Source organism: Schistocerca americana, chromosome 1 (assembly GCF_021461395.2).
Source record: "Schistocerca americana isolate TAMUIC-IGC-003095 chromosome 1, iqSchAmer2.1, whole genome shotgun sequence".
NCBI classification, from domain to species: domain Eukaryota; kingdom Metazoa; phylum Arthropoda; class Insecta; order Orthoptera; family Acrididae; genus Schistocerca; species Schistocerca americana.
In genome coordinates this window covers 898,020,105-898,041,986 of record NC_060119.1, presented here as the reverse complement: position 1 = coordinate 898,041,986, position 21,882 = coordinate 898,020,105, and the positions used below count along the sequence as shown (strand labels likewise).

The 21,882-nt window shown below is 40.5% G+C and overlaps 1 protein-coding gene across 2 annotated transcripts in view; it reads left to right on the top strand.

The window, feature by feature from the left end:
* The window catches only part of LOC124614786 (nucleoside diphosphate kinase 7), a 105,718-nt gene that overhangs the window by 53,296 nt on the left and 30,540 nt on the right, over positions 1 to 21,882 (top strand). For both annotated transcript variants that reach the window (XM_047142972.1, XM_047142973.1), the window contains 2 exons: positions 8,621 to 8,782; positions 11,649 to 11,856. In XM_047142972.1, the coding sequence (XP_046998928.1) occupies positions 8,621 to 8,782; positions 11,649 to 11,856 (370 nt within the window). The remainder of the gene's footprint in view (positions 1 to 8,620; positions 8,783 to 11,648; positions 11,857 to 21,882) is intronic.

Sequence of the window (21,882 nt, the reverse complement as noted above, 5' to 3'; positions counted from 1 at the left end):
GCATCCTCCGCCCAGTCACGGTCCTTGCTCGCTTGTACTAAGCTGGGGGATGTCTCCGTAACTATCACGCCCCATAAAAGTCTGAATATGGTCCAGGGCATTATCTTCCACAGGGATCTCCTTTTACAGTCCGATGACAAGCTGCGCGCCAACTTGGAGTGCCGAGGTGTCCATTTCGTCCGGCGCGTCCACCGGGGTCCGAGGGATCGTCAAGTTGCCACCGGTGCCTTCATCTTGGCCTTCGAGGGTGACACGTTACCTGGGAAGGTCAAGGTGATGGTGTACCGTTGTGATGTCAAGCCATATATCCCTCCCCCGATGCGGTGCTTCAAGTGTTGGAAGTTCGGCCATATGTCTTCACGCTGTGCTTCCGACCTCGTCTGTCGCGATTGCGGTCGACCATCCCATCCTGATCATCCCTGTGCCCGCCTCCAATCTGTGTGAACTGTGGTGCACACCATCCGCCTTGCTCGCCAGACTGTCCGATTCTGCAGAAGGAGTGGAAGATCATGGAAATCAAGACTCTCGACCGCCTGACGTACACTGAGGCGAAGCGGAAATATGATAGGCTTCATCCAGTGCGCATGACAGCTTCTTATGCCGCAACTGTCACTCCTGCTACAGTTCCATCCGCTCCAGTCAGCTCTCAGAGTCGAAGTCCCACACCTGCCCCCTTGATGGTGGGGGGCACTAAACCCACTGTTGCTCCTGCTCCATCTACTTTAGGAGCAACGCCCCCCCAACCATCGGGGACATCAGTTCCCGCTTCCCAGCCAGAGAAACGTAAGACTTCTTCGGCTACTCTCGTAAGGAAGGGGTCCCTTGGGGACCTCCCTTCCCAAGTTCCGACCGGTACCAAAGCCGACAGCCGCAAGTGGCTTAAACAACCGCCGGTCCCTGGTCGTCGGGACACACGGTCGTCGTCTGTCCCTGAGACTGACCCAGTGACGCCCTCCCAGCCTGAACCACCAAAGGCACAGCGCGAGAAGCAGAAGAAGAAGAAACTCCCCAAGGCTACCGACATTGCGGTGGCACCCATTCCACCGCTTCCTACAAGCTCTGCGTCTGAGGATGAGGTGGAGATTCTGGCGTCCGCTGTGGACATGGATCTCGCCAGTCCCTCGGACGCGATGGATGGCTGTTGTACAGGTGGTGCTTCAGTAGCAGCAGGGGCCCCGGAGGCGTAATCTGCCTCCCCACTCCCTTCACGCCTTTCCCATCCATGGCCAATACCATCCTCCAGTGGAACTGCAGCGGTTTCTTCCACCATCTAGCTGAGCTTCGCCAACTTATCAGCCTTCATCCTTTCCTTTGCATTGCTCTGCAGGAAACTTGGTTTCCAGCAATGCGAACCCCCGCCCTCCGTGGCTATCGGGGTTATTTTAAGAACCGGGCAGCTTATGAAAGGTGTCTGGTGGCGTCTGCATATATATCCTTAACTCTCTTCACAGCGAGTTTGTTCCTCTACAAACAGCTTTAGAGGCTGTCGCTGTTCGGGTGTGGACGCCACAGGCTATTACCGTCTGCAGTATTTACCTTCCACCGGATGGTGCTGTCGCGCAGCATGTCCTGGCTGCTCTGATAGCCCAACTGCCGCCACCTTTCTTGTTGCTGGGCGATTTCAATGCCCACAACCCTCTATGGGGTGGGACTGTCTCCGATGACCGCGGTCGTGCCGTGGAGCATTTGTTGGCTCAGCTCGACCTTAGCCTCTTGAACACCGGTGCTCCCACGCATTTCAGTGTGGCCCATGGCTCGTTCTCGGCCATCGATCTCTCTCTTTGCAGCCCCGGACTTGTCCCATCCCTCCACTGGAGAGTGCATCCTGACCTGTGTGGTAGTGACCATTTTCCCATCTGTTTGTCACTGCCCCAGTGTCATTCTTCTGGGCGCCTGCCCCGCTGGGCTCTCCACAGGGCTGACTGGCCAGGTTTTACTTCCGCGGCAACCATTGAGTCTCCCCCACAGGGTGACATTGACGAGGTGGTCCGTGTCTTAACCACGTCAATCATTTCGGCGGCCGAGGCTGCCATCTCCCGCTCTTCTGGACTCCCTCAGAGGAAGGCTGTACCCTGGTGGTCGCCGGAGATTGCTGAGGCTATTCGCGACCGTAGGCGGGCCCTCCAGCGTCATAGGCGGCACCCGTCTCTCGAGACCCTCATCGCCATGTTGAGCAGTGCTCCTTGCCGGCTGGCTGCAGTATTTTTACTGCAGAGCTGGTGGCCATATTGCGCGCTCTTGAGCATATGCGTTTCTGCTCAGGTAGGTCCATCGTCATCTGCAGTGACTCCCTGAGCAGCCTTCAGGCCATCGACCGCTGCTATCCCTCTTCTCCTCTGGTGTCCTCTATTCAGGAGTCTGTTTGCGCCATTGCCCGTTCTGGTCGTTCGGTGGTCTTGGTTTGGACGCCAGGTCATGTTGGCATACCGGGGAACGAACGTGTTGATAGGCTGGCCAAAGGGGCGATCGACGCCCCAGCTTTGGAGATCGGCCTCACGGCTCGCGATCAGCAGCTGGTGTTGCGCCGTAAGGTGCTTGGGCTGTGGTCTGCTGAGTGGCGAGGCATGACAGCGCCTAATAAACTGCGGGCTGTCAAGGAGACGACCGATGTGTGGCGCTCCTCCCTGCGGTCTTCTCGCAGGGACTCTGTTATCCTGTGTCGGCTCCGCATCGGCCATACATACCTGACGTATGGCCATCTTTTGCGTCAGGAGAATCCCCCCCTGTGTCGGTGTGGGTCCTGGCTGACGGTCGCCCACATTTTATTGGAGTGTCCCCGACTGCGCACCCTCCGGCAGTCTTTTACTCTCCCGGGCACCTTGCCTTTGATTTTATGCGACGATGCCTCCATGGCTGACAATGTTTTACATTTTATCCGTGCTAGTCCTTTTTATGGATCCATTTAGGGGGGTCCTGCACCTTTCCCTTTCTGTGTCTTTTGTCCTCGCATCTCTCCGTATTTGTTGCTGTTTTGGTGTGTCGTAAGATGGTTGACTCTTTCCCTTTTTTTTTTTTGTTCTTGTGGTCAGTCAACCAGTCTCTGGCCATCTTCTTTTCTTCTATATCTTTCTGTCTGGTGTTCGTCTGTACTCTTCTTTTCTGTAGTGTTCGTTGCCCAATTTGTGTTCTTTAGTGCTTGGGGGGGGGGGGGGGGAGTCTCCTTCTCCTTGGGGTTTTATCTGCTCCGCGACTTTATGTCTCGCCTGTTTTTTTTTGGAATGGGGGACTGATGACCTTAGCTGGTTAGTCCCCCTTAAACATCCCAACAACCACCACTATTTTGCAGCTGTGACTTATTAAACTGATAGTTCAGTAATTTTCACATCTGTCAACACCTGCTTTCTTTGGGATTGGAATTATTATATTCTTCTTGAAATCTCAGGGTATTTTGCCAGTCTCATACATCTTGCTCACCAGATGGTAGAGTTTTGTCATGATTAACTCTCCCAAGGTCATCAGTAGTTATAATGGAATGTTGTCTACTCCCAGGGCCTTGTTTCAACTTAGGTCTTTCAGTGCTTTGTCAAACTCTTCACACAGTATCGTATCCCCCATTTCATCTTCATCTACATCCTCTTCCATTTCCATAATATTGTCCTCAAGAACATCGCCCTTGTATAGCTCCTCTATATACTCCTTCCGCCTTTCTGTTTTCCCTTCTTTGCTTGGAACTGGTTTTCCATCTGAGCTTTTGATATTCATGCAAGTGGTTCTCTTTTCTCCAAAGGTCTCTTTAATTTTCTTGTAGGCAGTATCTATCTTACCCCTAGTGAGATAAGCCTCTACATCCTTACATTTGTCCTCTAGTCATCCCTGTTGGCCATTTTGCACTTTCTGTCGATCTCTTTTTTGAGACATTTGTATTCCTTTTTGCCTGCTTCATTTACTGCATTTTTATATTTTCTCCTTTCATCAATTAAATTCAGTATCTCTTCTGTTACCCAAGGATTTCTATTAGCCCTCGTCTTTTTACCTACTTGAACCTCTGCTGCCTTCACTATTTCATCTCTCAAAGCTACCCATTCTTCTTCTACTTTATTTCTGTCCCCCATTCTTGTCAATCGTTCTGTAATGCTCTCCCTGAAGCTGTCTACAACCTCTGGTTCTTTCAGTTTATCCAGGTCCCATCTCCTCAAATTCCCACCTTTTTGCAGTTTCTTCAGTTTTAATCTACAGTTCATAACCAATAGATTGTGGTCAGAGTCCACATCTGCCCCTGGAAATGTCTTACAATTTAAAATCTGGTTCCTAAATCTCTGTCTTACCAGTATATAATCTGTCTGAAACCTTCCAGTATCTCCAGGTTTCTTCCATGTATACAACCTTCTTTCATGATTCTTGAACCAAGTGTTAGCTATGATTAAGTTATGCTCTGTGCAAAATTCTACCAGACAGCTTCCTCTTTCATTTCTTACCCCATTCCATATTCACCTACTACATTTCCTTCTCTTCCTTTTCCTAGTATCAAATTCCAGTCACCCATGACTATTAAATTTTCATTTCCCTTCACTATCTGAATAATTTCTTTTATCTCATCATACATTTCATCAATCTCTTTGTCATCTGCGGAGCTCTTTTTTACCAATGTACATAGATCCTGTTGTGCTGATACGATAGATGACAACTTAATGCATGAAGATATCGGTCCGTATGCGTTGGATTATGATAAACAGTATATCCTCATGTCCCATCATCTCTCATATGGACCAAGACATCTAAAAACGGAAGTTTTCCACCCTTTTTAACTTCCATCGTGAACTTAATATTGGGATGCAGGCAATTGAAATGATCTAGGAAACGATCTAGAGCATCCCTACCATGTGGCCATACCATAAACGTATCATCAACGTATCTCCAGAAGCAAATTGGTTTTAAGAACGCCGTCTTCAGCGCCATGTCCTCAAAATCTCCCATAAACAAATTGGCAACTATGGGGGATAATGGACTCCCCACAGCCACTCCATTAATTTGTTCAAAGTATTTGTCATTAAATAAAAAATACGCCAACATCAACACATGTTTCTTCATCCAATTTTTCGCCAATCAACTGCAGAGAATCTTCAAGAGGAACTCTGGTAAACAGAGACACAACATCAAAACTAACAAGCAAATTCGTGAGACTGAGACACAAATACTTCAAACACTGAATAAAAACCAGAGAATTGGAAGTGTGGTGTTCACATGATCTGACATGGGGACTGAGAATGGATGCTAAAAACTTGGCTAAGTTGTAAGTAGGAGCACCTGAATAGCTGACAATAGGCTGAATGGGTACTCCCTGCTTGTATATCTTAAGTAAACCATATAATCTCGGCGGGACTGCAGCACCAGGTCGAAGTTTTTTAAGAACATCATCAGATAATGAAATCTTCTTCAAAAGTGAAAGCGTCTTGCATTCTATATGTTCAGTTGGTTCGTTCTTCAATCTTCGGTATGCCAAGTCTGCAAGCAAAAGATCCATTTTATTCTTGTAATTGTCCCGCGAAAGAAGAACCGTTGCATTGCCCTTGTCTGCTGGAAGATTTACTAAATTCTGGTCTTCTCTGATGGAACAGATCATGGCTCTTCCAAGTGGGGAAATGTTTTGTCGCGGGGGTGGCACCTGATGCAATGTGAGAGACCTCTTGCCTAACCTCATCAGCTAGATCGTCAGGAAACCTGGACACCACTTGTTCAATGGCGGAAATGAATTCCATGTTGGGAACATTCCTGGGTGTAGGTGCAAAATTCAATCCCTTTTCCAATACTGCCAGCGTAGCATCTTCCAATTGTTTGGTTGTGAGATTAATCATAATATGTCGATGGGTGTCATCATCCATTATTGTAGACTGAGAAGAAAGCTGTTGAAACTTGGAAGATTGCCTACTGACGACATTTGCATGGACCCAGTCTGATACTGCACAGGATGAACTGTCAGCTCAATTCCAGGATGCAGCAGACAGCAACGCTGAAACTTTCAAATGCAAATAAAATAAATCCTTGGATTTGAAATCCAGCTGCCTATGTGTAAAACGAATGCGCTCCCTTACTAAGACAAAACCAGCATGCTTCTGAATGTTGTTGGTCATTCTTGTCCCATTGTAATGAACAATTCTGGCAAATTTAGGTATTATACCCACATTCCAGCATCTCAGCACAAAAGCGCGGGCAGTCAGTAACTTCTCCTTCTTCTTCTTACGAAGTTTATCAAACTTCCTTACAAGTTCAAACATCTCCTCCCCGTAGAGGCTCTTTATGTGGCTCTGTAAACTTTCTGAGCGTAATAATTCATTGTACTCATATCAGGTCTCCAACCGGAACGTCTTGTCATCCGGACACAATATTTCGGCTGTCCATCTGCCCACCATCTTCAGGTGAGTAGGCCGTCGCACTATCTCGCCGGTGAGGGGGAAGTTGCTGAGTGCCCTCGCTTATGACAAATGTTGAAACAAATTTGGAAACTATGTTGAAAAATAGAGAAACGTGTAAGGAGTTAAATAAAAACAGTTTTTTAAAAATCTTTGATGGTTTTTATTTTAAGAAATCGGACCTTACGTGCCGAACTTTTGCAGTATTCAAAAGTGAATTTTTCTTTTTGACATAAAATATAATCAGTTTCTTTTTAAGACCATTTGGTTCATACCAATTCCTTTTTGCCCTCAGAAGGCTGTGTTAAGGACAAACATTGTTGTTTTTGTTGTTGTTGAAAAATTCTACTTATTTATGAGCTCTGTTATTTCTGTTATCATCCGAAAATTTTGAATGAAGATTTGGTTTAATTCTTGATGTTAATTAAAATGCCACATCAAATTTCCATGTATGGTAATGCTTCATTGTTAGTTCCTTACGAGAAGCAGCATTTCTTTTGATTCATTTGTTGTGCAATTCTATTCTGCAATCACATATTTAAATATCTCTCATTTAGACTTTTGTGCCATGGTTGAAAGAAGGAACTGTACTGCAATTTCTACACTGAAATAACTTCTGAAGACCAGTTACTCTGTTGTCTCGTCATCCTCTGTTCCGATGCCAGTTTGATTACTGTTTTGCTGGGTAGATGGCTCAACCCATTTCTATTTGGAAATAGAGAGGAGGGAAAATGCCCCCACCTAAGCCCTAATTTTTTTACTGATTTACCTAAGACCAAAATGTTTTAGACTTTTGTGTCACTTTGGTGGATTGAATTTTAGTTTTGAAATCATTGAACTCTTCTTACTGTAATTTTGCTTTTGCTCAGACATTTCATAAAGACCTCGGCTTTATTTTAATCTGTGATGAAGCTCTGTTTGCTTTTTTAGCCACATTCTAACAGGGCTGTTGAGCTTAGGTAGCTCTTTCCCATCCTTCACAACCGTGCTCAGCAGATACATGTCTTTAGTGTACTGTACAATACCCCTGAATTTTGTCCATTGATGCTTCTCATTTTCTGCTTCAAGGTAAATGTTAAGAGTTGACTGTTCAGGTAATCTGCAGTCTGTTTCTTGTCGTAGTTGCTAGACAGAAATACTTTCCTATCATTCTTAACAATCTCTATCACATTTGTCGTGATTAGTGGTACAACAGCCTTACGTTTACTGATAATCTACTCTTCGCAAGTGAATTGGTTGAGGTCTGCCACCAAGAAATCTAAGATATTACCAATGGTACCATCATGTGTCAGTTCTCTAACTGCTTGAGATAATTATTGAATAAGATATTTAATACAATATTACTAAACAAACCCTGTCCCAGATACTTATTCTAAATGCATGAGACACAAAAGTTTGAGTACTCACACAACAGTTGAAAATTTATAAAGTAAATAAGGAAAGGTATATCAGAGAAGGCATACGTGAATATTCCTTGATGTTCCTGTCCAAAGAGTTTTTGACATTGGTGTATGAGTTGCATTAATGTACATTTTTATTCTTTAACAAGAAAAGATGCTGTCAGTTGCTGTAGTTCTGCAACAATAATTTTCATGGTTATCAGAAATGATTACAACATGTCACCTTTTCTTGTGGTAGAAATTTTTTATTTTGCCACTACCAGTTTCAAGTCACCTTCATCATACGGTATGCAGTTCTTAGTGTTTGTGGGCATTGCTGTGTGGAGTTATTTGCATTCATGAGGTTAATCTTGATGCACTTGTGGATTTACAGTTATTTGCCAGCTGTGATCATTCTACAGCGCTACACAAACTATGCCACATTTAACACCTCCCACATGCTTAAAAACTTAACTGCAAGTGCACCAATATTAACCCCATGGATGCAAATGATCCCCCGCCCCTCCCCCACAGTGCTACAAACAAGCACTAAAAACTGTACACCATCTGATGATGTCAGTAGGTGACATGGTATCTGATAGTGGTAAAATAAAAAATATCTTCTGTAAACAAAGGCATCTGGTTGCAGTCATTTATTATAGCTTTTATTCATCACAATTGCTCGGCTGCACATTTATATTGGATAAAAGTTTTAATAACTTCTGTTGTTCCATATTCTATTATCTGAACCTGCTATATAACTTCTTTAATATATTCATTTGTTTTCATATTTTATTCCAAATGAAATTGTTTTATGTACTTTTTTATAGTATTGAAACATTTAGCAATTTGACTAATGTGCTAGTTTACAAACTTTTCTACTTTTATTTACAGGACTTTTGGAATGCTGAAGCCTGATGTGGCTGATAAATATGGTGAAATACTGAAAATGATTTATGCAAATGACTTTAAAATAACAAAATTGAAGATGGCACGCCTTACAAAGGAACAAGCACAGGAGTTTTATAAAGAACATGAGGGAAAACCATTTTTGCCGTACGTGTAAAGCAAAGTATACTGTCAATGAAAATGAGCATACTAGATATCAGTGTGTTATAAATCCTTTCTATATGTGACTATTTATACTTTTCCAGCATATTAATTGATGATATTTTTGATGGGTCTGCATCTGAATCATACAGACATCTAGACACAATGTTTCTACACTCAATCTGGCCACTCTCTTCAGGTGAAAACATTACCTGCTAATCTCACTGGAGATTCTCATCTGAAGATGAAAGCCAGGTGGACTGTAGAAATATTTTATCTCGATGATTGTATGATCCAGCTGCAGATCCATCAAGAATATTATCATCCTTTCTTTGTGTTTGCAAATGTCATTAAACTGTAGACTGTTTATGATAAATTATTCTAACTGATTATAAAATGTATTTGGATATCAATTAGAATATTTTCAAAAGAACACAATTTGTCTGCTAACATGTTACGATTAAAATTTCGCATGTCTAATTTCAATGGAATTTCTGCATTTGCTATTGCTATTTCAAAGTCTTATTTCATGGAAAAGCGGTAATTACACCACAGTACTTTCTGTGCCTCATTGATTATGGAATTTATTTTGTGTCCCATTATTAATATAAGGGGCGATCAAAAAGTTTTCGTTCGGAGGCCGTACAGTCCAGAATCAGTAAGACTGTCACGTAAGATAGCTGTGAGTATTGAGGCAATCATTGTATTGATGCACCAAGTTGAAGATACTCATTTCGTAAAACACTGTAACTGCCTAATGCACATCCTTGTCCAACAGGAACTGACGACCCTTCAAGGCATTTTTTAAGGGACTAAAGGCGTGAAAATTGCGTGAGGGGAGCTAAGGACTACGGATAGGTGCTTGTGTGCCTCCAATTTGAGTTGGCATGACTTCTGCGATACATTTGTAATAACAAGCTTTATTGCGAGCCAGCAGCACATTTTGCTCATTTACAATTAAACAGTGTTGAACTCACTAATTAGACTACTGTTGCCAACACAGGCATATTTGTATTTAATATTAACAACTTATTTAATTGTCTAAGAATACCAATTCTCACTCATTGACTTCAGGAGATGGGGCAACTTCTGCATTACAACATTTTCAGTATGGGGACGGGCATTATTGTGAGGCAGCAGCATCCCCTATTACAGATTTCTTAGGCTTCCAGCCTTGATTGCCTGCCATAATTTCTCCAAGACTGCGCAGTGATGAAGACACAAGGTACCTTGAAATCAATAAGCAGTCAGGAGATCAACCAGCAGCTTCTGTTAGATCCCTCTTTACTTGCCTTTATAGGTCAGTGTTACTTGCTTTTTTAGTAGAAATTTGAGAATACATTAGTTTTCATACTTCGTTGAAGAAGAAAGTATTGCAAGACAGAGAAGCTGCAAACCATTGTGTCATCTGTGCATAGCAAACAGCTATATGTTTGAGTGTAGGATGGCAATTGTTGCTCTGATGAGGGAGAATCCAGTTGGGATAGGCAGCTTTTTGAATTATTTTTGTTGGTTGTGTTTGACAGCTTTGATAAACCGTAGAAATGAAATACTGTAACATGTGGAGTAGCTGTATAATTTAATTTTAATTGTGTGACCGATTTTAGCCAGAGACCATTTTCCATTACCCAATGTACAACGTTATGGTTACTGTGTCCATAACGTTGTATAGCAGTTACTGAAAAATGGGCTCTGACTGCAGTTGATCATAAAATTAAAAATAAATTATACAGCAGCTTCATGTGTTACATTATGTCAGTTCTGTGTTTGAATTATGTTGAGACTTCATTTATCAAATGAATTTTGATAGGTCAGACCCATGTGGAAGTTGATTAAATGGTCATTCTACTTTTGTTGTTAGGCTCTAGCAACAGTTTCTAACTACATGTTCCCGAATGCAGCAAGAAGTTACAACATGCAATGGTGGTTGAACTGATATTTGTAGTTATTTGTTCAAAAGAATATATTACTAATTCATTCCAATTATGTGTGCTATTGTTGCATTCACTTGAAGTGAATGTACCTCCGTTTGCATGTAATGGTGGTACTTTGTGCCAGGCACATGGCAGCACATTTTATGGGAGAGAAAACTCAAATGTATTATTGCTGTGATTGTTTGCAGTCTCGCATTTTTATTCTGTGGCTAAGAGCCGTTGAAATTCTACATAGATTACATGAAAGCAGGGAATTAGCAAGGAGCTGGTTGTATGGATACATTTATTATTAAGGTGGTAGTGATGACATTAAATTGTAAAGGGTGGTAAATTTGAGCCTTCAGTGAGTTCCATCATAGACTAAAATTATGAGATCTTCAGTAGTATGATCAAAGGCTAAAAATTTTTAGATTAATCTTCAGTATCTAGAGCTTGGAGTGTGTGTTGTGCACATGTTTGATGATTAAGAATTTATGAAGCAGGTGTACAGTATGGGTCAAACCTGGAGTGATGTTGAATATACTGTGCATTGTATCAAAGGTTACCGGAAGAAAAACACAAAGGTACACTGCAAAGCTTGATTTATAAAGATTTCTTCTGTTATGGGAGAAAGAGATGAAAGCTTTGCCTTGCTGTAGGAGATATGTGCAAACAGCCAAAATCATGTAGTATTTAGTTAAGGTAGGAGAGGCCTTTGAAATCCTATTCATAGTGTGAGAGAATGTTCGAAACAGATCTGGATGGCACATAAATAGTGAGTTTTAAATAGCATAGTTTTATTGAGAGAAAAAAATGACTGATTCTGTTTCTCTTGTTGAAGCCAATTTGCTTCTGTTTCCATATTGCTAGTTGAGGGTTGAGTTATATGTAAGTGGACCATATATGTATAAAATCAGAAAAAAGGTATTTTTTTCCACAAGTTCTTTCTTGTGTTACAGATTCTTAGTTGAGTTTATGACATCAGGACCTGTACTAGCAATGGAACTAGTTGCGGAAAATGGTATAGCCAAATGGCGCGAAACTATTGGACCAACAGATTCTGAGGTTGCCCGTACAAGTGCCCCAGAGAGTGTGAGAGCAAAGTATGGCAAAGACAAATCGTACAATGCTGTTCATGGATCTGATTCAGTAGAAGCTGCTGAAAGGGTATACCTTTTTCGATGCTTATGTTTTTCATTGATTCATAGGAAGAGAATTGCCTTAAGTAATGGTTGACGTGACAGTGTTGAAGTAATTATGTTCATGCAGTCTCTGTGTGCTACAGTTCTTTCATGCTTTCATTAACATAAGTAAATCTATCTGTTTACCAAATTAAAAGGAAAATACATATGCCCTGAATCAACAGGCGGCAATAATACATATAAAATGAACATAGACTAAGTTAGTAAATTTTCAGTCTTTTACATGTCCTGAATCAACAAGTGGCAATAATACATATAAAATGAACAAAGTTAGTAAATTTTCATCTTTATACTAAGTGTACTGTTCTAACTGTAGTATCCATCCTTCCATGTCTGTCAAGGTTAGCAGCTCTGCATCTGGTGAGATGTGTGAGTTTCGTGCTCTTGTAAATATAAGTCATTTAGTTTGCAGTAGCACCTGGTGTAGTTGACATAACTCAATAAATGCAGGGTGACTGTTACTGAACTATATGAAATAAAATTGTCATAAATTCTGAATCATTTGCATTAGGACATTCAAACTGCACAGTTGGCCACGGGGTATGATGGGAATTAGTATGCTTATGTATGGTTTGGTTTAGCAAAGAAGCTCACTTTCATTTGGACGAGTTCATCAGCAAGCAAAATTGATGCATTTGGGGGACTGGGAATCCACATTTCATGATCGAGAAGCCTCTTCACCCTCAATGGGTTACTGTGTGGTTTGCAATGCCCAGTCATGCAAATATCGATGCGATATTCCTAGATGGCACGGTGACTACCAAACAGTATGTGAAAGTTTTTGGAATATCATTTCATTCCCATTATCCAAAGTGACCCTGATTTTGACAAGATTTGGTTCATGCAAGACAGAGCTCGATCGCATTGAAGCGGGAGAGTGTTTGATGTCCTGGAAGAGCACTTTGGGAACTGCATTCTGGCTCTGGGGTACCCAGAGGCCACTGGCATGGGCCATGGCTGCCATATTCTCTGGATCTGAACACGTGTGACTCCTTTTTGTTGGGCTATATTATAGACAAGATGTACAGCAATGACCCCAAAACCACCGAGGAACTGAAAACAGCCATTCAGGAGGTCATTGACAGCATCAATGTCCTGACACTTCAGCGGGTCATGCAGAATTTCGCTGTGCATCTGCACCACATTGTCACCAATGATGGTGGGCATATCAAATGTCATAACATAAATCCAAATATCCCTAGTGACGTTTACATGTCGAATAAAGTGTGTGATGCTGTAGTTTGTAACTAATTTACTTTTTTTCATATAGTTAAATAATTGTCACCCTGTATGTGAATTAATGTGTGGTTTAAGCCGTGCAAAATGTTTCAGTTTTCTTTCTGTATTATTCCGGGAAACCCAAAAGGATTCCAAAGTCTGGTCGTAGTCGCATTTTTGCCTATGTTTTGGCACTGTAATAATAGTTTTACTTTTTTGTATTTCCAGCAATTAAAGTAGAGCTTATCTGTTCATTATTTAGTTCACACCTCTGGAAGGTAGTGTAAATTTTAATTTTTTTCCCATAAAACTTGTATGAGTAGTTTTTTTACACACAGTTGGGTACAGGCCAAATTTTTGTATATGTATTTCCTTGTTTCTCAGTAATTTAATTAAGTCATTATTACCAAATTAATATTTGATCATGATTGAAAAGTGGCTCACTTGACTTAGAATTGTTGCTTCCTTGGTATTGTGTGATGGATGCTATAGTTTTTTTCAATTGGGTGACAGTAGTGGTGTGGGAATCAGGAAAGTAAATGAAGTTCTTCAGTGGTTTTGTAGGATAGGCAATAGAGTTAGGAAGATAATGGAAGGGGATGAGAAAATTTCTGCCCTAGGCTGAATTATATATAGCTAGAAAAGATTTGGGAAGGTTAAAGAGGAAGAATGGTGAGAAGTGGTAATAGGTCATAGAAGGAAAAGGCATAGAACTTCATCTGACAGCTTTGTGATGATTAGGAAAAATAACTATGACTTATTGCTTCATTTAGAAATGAGTAATCCTTAGGTAGAGACAGGTATAGCCAGGGCACAACAATCTTTCAATAATAAATAGAAAAATAAGGATGTCAGTTAAGAGAGAGAAAATTTTGTTGTTATATGGTTCTTGTGCTAGAGGTGTTTGCTAACTTTGGTAGGATGAACCTGGATAAGAAACAAAGTCACAGATTTTTTAATTTTATTTTATTTTTTTATTTTTTTTAAAAACCTCGTGCTGATCTGTGTCAGGCGACAAGGATTTGGGATAACTTTGTAAAGCATTCAGGAAACAGAACACTGTGGTTGTAGTGGGTTTTCTGGACAGTAGTACTGACAGAGAACTTAGGTACAATATCATGTGTGAGCTGGTGAAGGCATCACCATTGAGAGTTACCAGTGTTGAATTTGTATCTGTTCTGAATTGCTATGACTGACCTCATTTGAACTCTTCAGCCAGGAGAGTTAACTTGGAATTGGATGACTGCTTACATTGCACGCATGGTCACACATTAGCATGGTTCCTATTGATTCTGGCAACAGATGTGATTACACTAGGCATGCCCTTTTCAACAGGAAATGGATAGGTAACATGGTTGGGTTAATAGAAGAAAAGCCAAGGAACCAAAGGAGGAGGGGGAGCTCTATCATGAGTGGTAAAGTATGTTACAAGTGCCATTGTAGCACCTAGGGTATGGAGGACAGAAAGCAACCAGGATTTAAAATAGGTTAGTATTGAAACAAATTTTCAGTTGGAAAAAGGAACCAAACAGAGTAATTTCAGCAGAAGACAACAATACAAACAATTGTTAGTTGAGGAAAAAATTTAAAAAAATATATGTACAAGAAAGCTTGCACCTTAACACCAGCTTCGAGCAAGCGGTCTTCAGGAACTTACAGAGCATCTGTTTCAAGCGTGGAAAGAAATTCCTCACAATGACATTCAGATGCTGTTTACGTTCATATTACAACAAATACAAGAGTGTATTCATACCTGTGGATAATACCTGATACTGATGTTGATGTTATTATGGATTTTTACTTCACCTAAAGAGGCTACAACTTGATGAACCTTAACTGTGCATAGCTACAGGGTGAATGGGGAAGCATGATTGAAATATCATAAAGATGGTATTAGACAATAAGATTAATAGTCGGCCTTATGTGGAATTCAGTTTAACAATGCCAGAATGGATTAAGAAATGTGAGTGATGTACCAAAAATATCCAGAGAAGTGTACAGCATATTTATTTTGCAGTTTATGGACCTCTGAGGCAATTACCCATATAAAGCAGTTGGGGAAAGAAAAATTTCACTGACTGCACCATATTTGTTGGTGAAAAGAAAATTACTGATAGTTGGATTGCAACATCGCTGAATAAATAAAAACCCAAAAGACATTCATGCCATTTTTTCTGTTCACATTAGCTGCATGTAAAATACATCATTATTCATACACCTTATGAGCCAGAAGAATATGTTGTCAATGGTAATATGTAGCCCAACCATTAATATTCGTCTTTAAAGTTATGGGTTGAAGCACATAGTGCTCATATCTGTAGGGCTGATTTTACAGTGAACCAATTCATGTGAGAAAGAAGCATGTGATTAGTTGGTGGTTTGTACTGTCACAAAGACTGAATGGCCTCAGAATCAAGACTAGCCTTTCAGTTTGAGTATATGACCATATCATGTTTTTAATGAATCATTAGTCACGATTTGATGAGTTAGTCAGCAGCTAGGAAATGTTCAAGTGTGACAAAAAATGGAAAGATTTATTTGAAAAGAAAATATTATGTAGAGTAATTTGTCTCTTACCTTCCAGGCTTTACAGAAATTCTCCTGTACACTCTGCAGGATTAGCACTCCTGGAAGAAAGTATATTGCAGAGACATGGCTTAGCCACATTCACTCTGGAAACTGTGGTTTAACAATTCTTACTCAAGTTTAATCCAAGGTACTGCTAAGGATGGTTCTTTTTTGGAGAGAATGGGATATGGTCAATTCAGGTAGGACAATCGAAGAGCTGTGATTACTGAAATTTATCTGGCAGGTTTTACTTAAGATTTACTTCCAGTTGTCAAGTCAGGTTGCCGTTTATGGTTGAGCGCAAACAGTAAACATGTCCAAGATAATAATTCATGGCTCCTGAAAAGACAGCAAAGTCAGTCTTTTAAATATTGTGCCAGAAATGGAGTGGTCAACCTAGTTGCCCACCCAGCATTGTATCTTAAACTATAGAACTATCTGTAGTGGAAGCAGGTTTTGCAACCTGGAAGGCTTAACTAGGTAGGTACGGCTCTGTCCAGGTGCACTCTTTATTTCCCTAGCTGCTCGTGGGACCAAGATGGAAACCTTGAAATTAAATTCTTCCACTCCAGCAAAATGGGTGTACCGCTGATGGATATCAACATCGAGCCAGTCCTCCTGACTCTGGGATTTTCCAGAGCTCTGATATTAATAGTAACAGAATGCATGCTGCTGGTCAGAATTTGTTTATAATAGTTAAAAGGGACAGAGGACAGCTTTGAGAGAGTTTCCCCTTTTTACATTCAAAAGGGTTTAGAGGGCATGGCAGAACTTTAAAATCTGTCAGGTGATTACGAAATGGGACATTGTCAATAGAAACGTCTAGTTCCCAAGAAGTAAAGAACCTCGAGAAAGCTCAGTGTCTTGGAGAGTATGCCATCGAAACTGAACTGCACAACACCTTGAACTGCAGCAAAGGTGTTGTGTCATGCAGACATCTGGTCAGTATTCCCAAAGAGGAACTGAAAGCTGAGTGGGCCAAAGAAGGGATTGTTGACACTGAAAATATAATACTCGTTTATATTTACTTTCAACAGCACAAAGCTTCCATAGTATGTGAAAACAGGTTTCCTTGGCTTAAACGTGTGGTCTTAGTTCTCAACCCAATGCACTGTGTTAGACGCCAGCACTTTCGGCACACCAGTCTCGGCTGTAACGTAGAAGCCACTTATGGCATATGTGATGAAGGCTGCTCATGAAGAAGTTAGTTGTTCATCTCCTCCAAAGTGTGTAAATTGCTGTGAAGATCACAGTGTCTGGAGAAGGGACTGCAATGTCTTCCTTGAAGAAAGGAAGACACAGGAGATTAAAACAATAAAGTGCATCTCATATGGTGCAGCCAAAAAGATCCATAAGGCCATTCAGCCCCTTATGTTCACTACCTCCTTAGCTTCTATTCTTAAACAGGCAGTTCATAAAACTGATGGTGCAACACGAATGGAAGGCTTGTGGTGTCAGCACTAGTACCTGCGTTTGTCAGTGCTCTTGTGTTGCTGCATTTATTTCAAAGCACATCCAGAATTTTAGAAAAGGCCATGGTTTCTGATGTTGCAGACCTCCCTGCCCCTCTAAAGGGTCACTCTAGTCCACAATCTAGTGCTGCAACTACGACTGCTGCAGTTGTGGCTCTTAAGCCTCCCCAGGCCAAAAAATTGAAGAGAAAGTATCAACTCCTGATGGCAATGGGAAGTAAATTGTCTGATGATATTAATGTCATTCTCGCTGACGTCTCTCACAATTCGTCTTCAAAGCCTATGGACTTTGATCTCATCTTGGGGCTCTTGTCTCTCTCCACGACTGAGCATCCACCTTTTGTGGGCACCCCTCTTTGCCACCAATCAATGTCTATGACACCTTGTGTATCTGTGGCCACATGCGCAGTGATGCGGTCTGCAGGTTTAAAAGAAAGGAGATAGTGCTGGAGCACCAGACACACAGTTCACTCTGAAGATAGCTGGATGGTATATAAAGTCTGTTCAAAAAATTCCAGAACATTCATAACTTCATGTCAGGAGTGTGTTGGAGCGAAATCCGGTTGCATCTACATCTACATCCACATCCAAATGGATACTCTGCAAATCACATTTAAGTGGCTGGCATAGAGTTCATTGAACCATCTTCACACTAATTCTCTATTAATCCAATTCTGTACAGTGAACAGAAAAAACGAGCACCTATATATTTCTGTGCAAGCTCTGATTTCCTTTATTTTATTATCGTGATCATTTCTCCCTATGTAGGTTGGCATCAATAAAATATTTTCACATTTGGAGGAGAAAGTTGATGATTGAAATTTCATGAGAAGATTCTGCTGCAATGAAAAACACCTTTGTTTTAATGATGTCCACCCCAAATCATGTATCATTTCAATTACACTCTCTTCTCTATTTTGCAATAATACAAAATGTGCTGCGCTTCTTTGAACTTGCTTGATGTACTCCGTCAGTCCTATCTGGTAAGGATCCCACATTGCACCAGTATTCTAAAAGGAGACGGACAAGTGTAGTGTAGGCAGTCTCTTTAGTAGATATGTTACATTTTCTAAATGTCCTGCCTTAAAAAACAGTCTTTGGTTAGCCTTCTCCACAACATTTTCTATGTGTTCCTTCCAATTTAAGTTGTTCGTAATTGTAATTCCTAGGTATTTAGTTGAATTTACACCTGTAGATTTGACTGATTCATCATGTAATTGAAGTTTAACGGATTCCTTTTAACATTCATATGGATGACCTCACACTTTTCGTTATTTGGCGTCAATTACCAGCGTTTGCACCGTACAGATATCTTTTCTAAATTTTTTTGCAATTTGTTTTGATCTTCTGATGACTTTACTAATTGATAAATGACAGCATCTTCTGTAAACAATGTAAGACAGCTGCTCAGATTATCATTTATATAGGTAAGGAATAGCAAAGGGCCTATAATGCTATCTTGGGGAACACTAGAAATCACTTCTGTTTTACTCTATGGCTTTCTGTCAGTTATTACAAACTGTGACCTCTCTGACAGAAAATCATGAATCCAGTCTCATGTGCATCCCTGCACATGCCTCATGTGCATCCCTGCACATGCCTGTATTTAATGTGTAACTGCCAAAAGTTTCATTGTTGTATCTCTTAGTTTTTGTTCAGTGCTATATTGAGTAGAGCATGTGTCGCACAGTTTGCGAATTTTGAGATGGCAGAGTTTGAGGAGCAATGTGTCTGCATTAAATTTTGGTGAAACTCAAAAAAGCTTTACAGAGAGACACCAATTGAAGTATGAAGCCTTAAGCCATACATGGTGTTATGTGTGGTTCAAACGATATAAAAATGGCCAGACAGAAGTTAAAGGTGACACTTGTTCAGGACATCCTTCGACATACACCAACGATGTTTATGTTAGGAACGTCTGTGAGATTGTTTATGCCAATCAAAGACAGACTGTCCGAGAGATTGCAGAAGCGTGTAACATTTCATTTAGATCATATAATGAAATCTTGACACAGCATCTTGTAATATATCGTGTTTCCGCCAAGTTCGTCCCACATCTTATGAGTCAAGACCAGAAAGGTCTTTGCCTCACAATCTCTAAAGAACTTTTGGATCATGCAAGTGAGAACAAGATGTTCCCTAAGAGAATCATAACTGGTGATCAGGCATGAGTCTATGGTTATGATGTTGAGACCAAGGTTCAATCTTCGCAATGGGTTGGGAAAGGTTCTGCGAGACCAAAAAGCTCATCGGGGTCAGATCAAATGTCGAAGCCTTGGTGGTAGTTTTCTTTGATTTTGAAGGATTAGTTCATCATGAATTCATGTCTCAGGGACAAACTGTTAATCAATGGTATTGGGTGTGTTGTGATGCCTGTGAGGAAACAGCCTGAAATATGGTGAGAATTCTTGGCTCTTGCATCATGATAACACTCCTGCACATTACTCCATGTTGCGGCGTGACTATTGTACAAAAAACGAAATCACTGTGCTGCCTCATTCTGCGTACTCCCCAGACCTGGCCCTTGCAGATTTGGAAACCCTGTTGAAAGGTCGAAGACTTGTAATGATAGATGAGATAAAAGAAAATTCACAGATGGCACCTCATGCGATCCAGCAAGAGGTGTACCTAGACTGCTTCCAGAAGTGAAAACGGCGTTGGGAGCAGTGTATCAATTGTGGTGGAGAGTATTTAGAAGGAGACATTGCACAATACGTAAAAGGTAAGGGTAGATAAATTTTGTGGGCAGAGCTCTGAAATTTTTTGAACAGACCTCTTACAGCCCAAATATCAGAGGAAGAAGTGAAATCTATGCAGCTGCACCCCCAAAATTTTGTGGAACAATCATTGCGCTGTGAAAATATGAAGGTGCATATCATTGATACTACACTACTTCATATGATTGAAAAAACTTTTTGTTTGCTGTATCACCCAAGTCTTAGTTCTGCTACTTATAGTCCACATTGTGGTGCAGTTTGAATTATCTTGGTCACTTGGCTGTAAGTGCATGGAAAAATGCTAGCAAATTTTCATAATGTTTGCATGTCTGTAGCTCGCAAGTGTGAACTCCCAGTGGGACGAAGGAGTGTCTCTTGCTGAACATTAATGATACATAGCTAATCACACTATTTCACATGTTGATTTGTTTATGCAGTTTTTGACTTTTTCGGTCTTTTTTTAATTTACTTTTTTTTCCACAGCTACATTTTTGGATTCTGTGCACAGACTATATTACATAGATGATAGTAATTTTAAGCACACACTAACAACATGTACGTCTATCTAAAAAGTAGACTACAATCATGCCATTTGATTTACAAGCTTTCACATGAGAAATATTTACATCTCATCATCAAAATAAAGCTTACTTTTTATAATCACTCAGTCTGTATTTTTACTCCGGTTTGTAGCAGTTTCCTGACTGCAGACTCCGAGTGATATCCTGAAAAATTCTGAAAAGTTTCAGATCTCTAGCTCAAATAATTTTTTTTTTTTTTTTTTTTTTTTTTTTTTTTTTTTTTGCGTGAAATGAACTAATCAGGAAATAGTTATCTGCAAATTTAATTCAAGGTTTATATTTGATCAGGGACTCGTCTCTGAGATTCATATTCATCATGGTTTAGATATTCTTCATCTTCTCTCTTCCTTTTCTTGTTTCTCCTTGTTGTAGCCTGCAGTTGCCTTAAGCACCCACTTTTCAGGGTCGAGCATTCGCATGGAGCCAGTTGCCAGTAGTGATTGTTTCATATTGAACCAAGGAGATATTCCTAACAACTTTAAAACTTTACACCTGCTTACTGTCCCATTGTTGAAACAACCTACGGCATCTAACTGCCTAATCTCACTGTGTTGAAACCAACAAACATTGTTCTCAGTAGATGTTCCCACATCAAAAGACTGAAACATTGATTCACATTCTGTCTCTAACCACGTAAACACAGTGACAATAATGTGTTGTCACTTAGATTCCTGTACATGGGCATAATTGTTCCAGCACTGCGAATTGCTGTGACATATACAAACTTACCCAAACTGCTTTTCTCTTCGTCTCTCTATCACCTTGATTCCTTATAGTCCACTCTATTAGAGGTCAAAATAGGCATTTTCGTAACAAAATTGTGGAAGTTATTTTCTCAACATTCCTATATGTTTTCTGGGAAGCTGAATCCTTATTTGAGGTTTGCTGCCATGTAGGAAGTCAGCCTCACAGTATAATATGCAAAAAACCTCAAAATTTTAGCACTTTTTGTTTTTCACTTATACTTTGAAAATTATGTTGCTTTTGAAGAGGACCAATCTGTACAAAAGTGAAACAGGCAAAATTTCCTACAAAAAGCACTAGAAAGGTTTGATTTTGTTATGAGCAGTATTAGCGCTAGAGTTCGCTGAAGTGAAGCGATTTTTTGGCCCATCTGCAGAAACATCAAAAACACCCACTCTCACCCACAAAAACTCAAAACATGTACGTGTTATCAACAAAACCCATATACCATGTGAAAGTATGTTAAATTTCATACAAGAGACACATCATATTCAGTTTTCTTATAGGATTTGGAGGGAGTAAATCAAAAAATGCCACCTGTGCCCTACAACCAAACAACCCCACCAACCTGTCAGTCTCTCATCAGCCATATACATTTGATGTATTACGCTTAAAAGTGGCTGTTTTGAATGAATTGATGGGAAAGCATGTTTGATGACACCATTAACAAATTATGCTTCAGCATACAGGT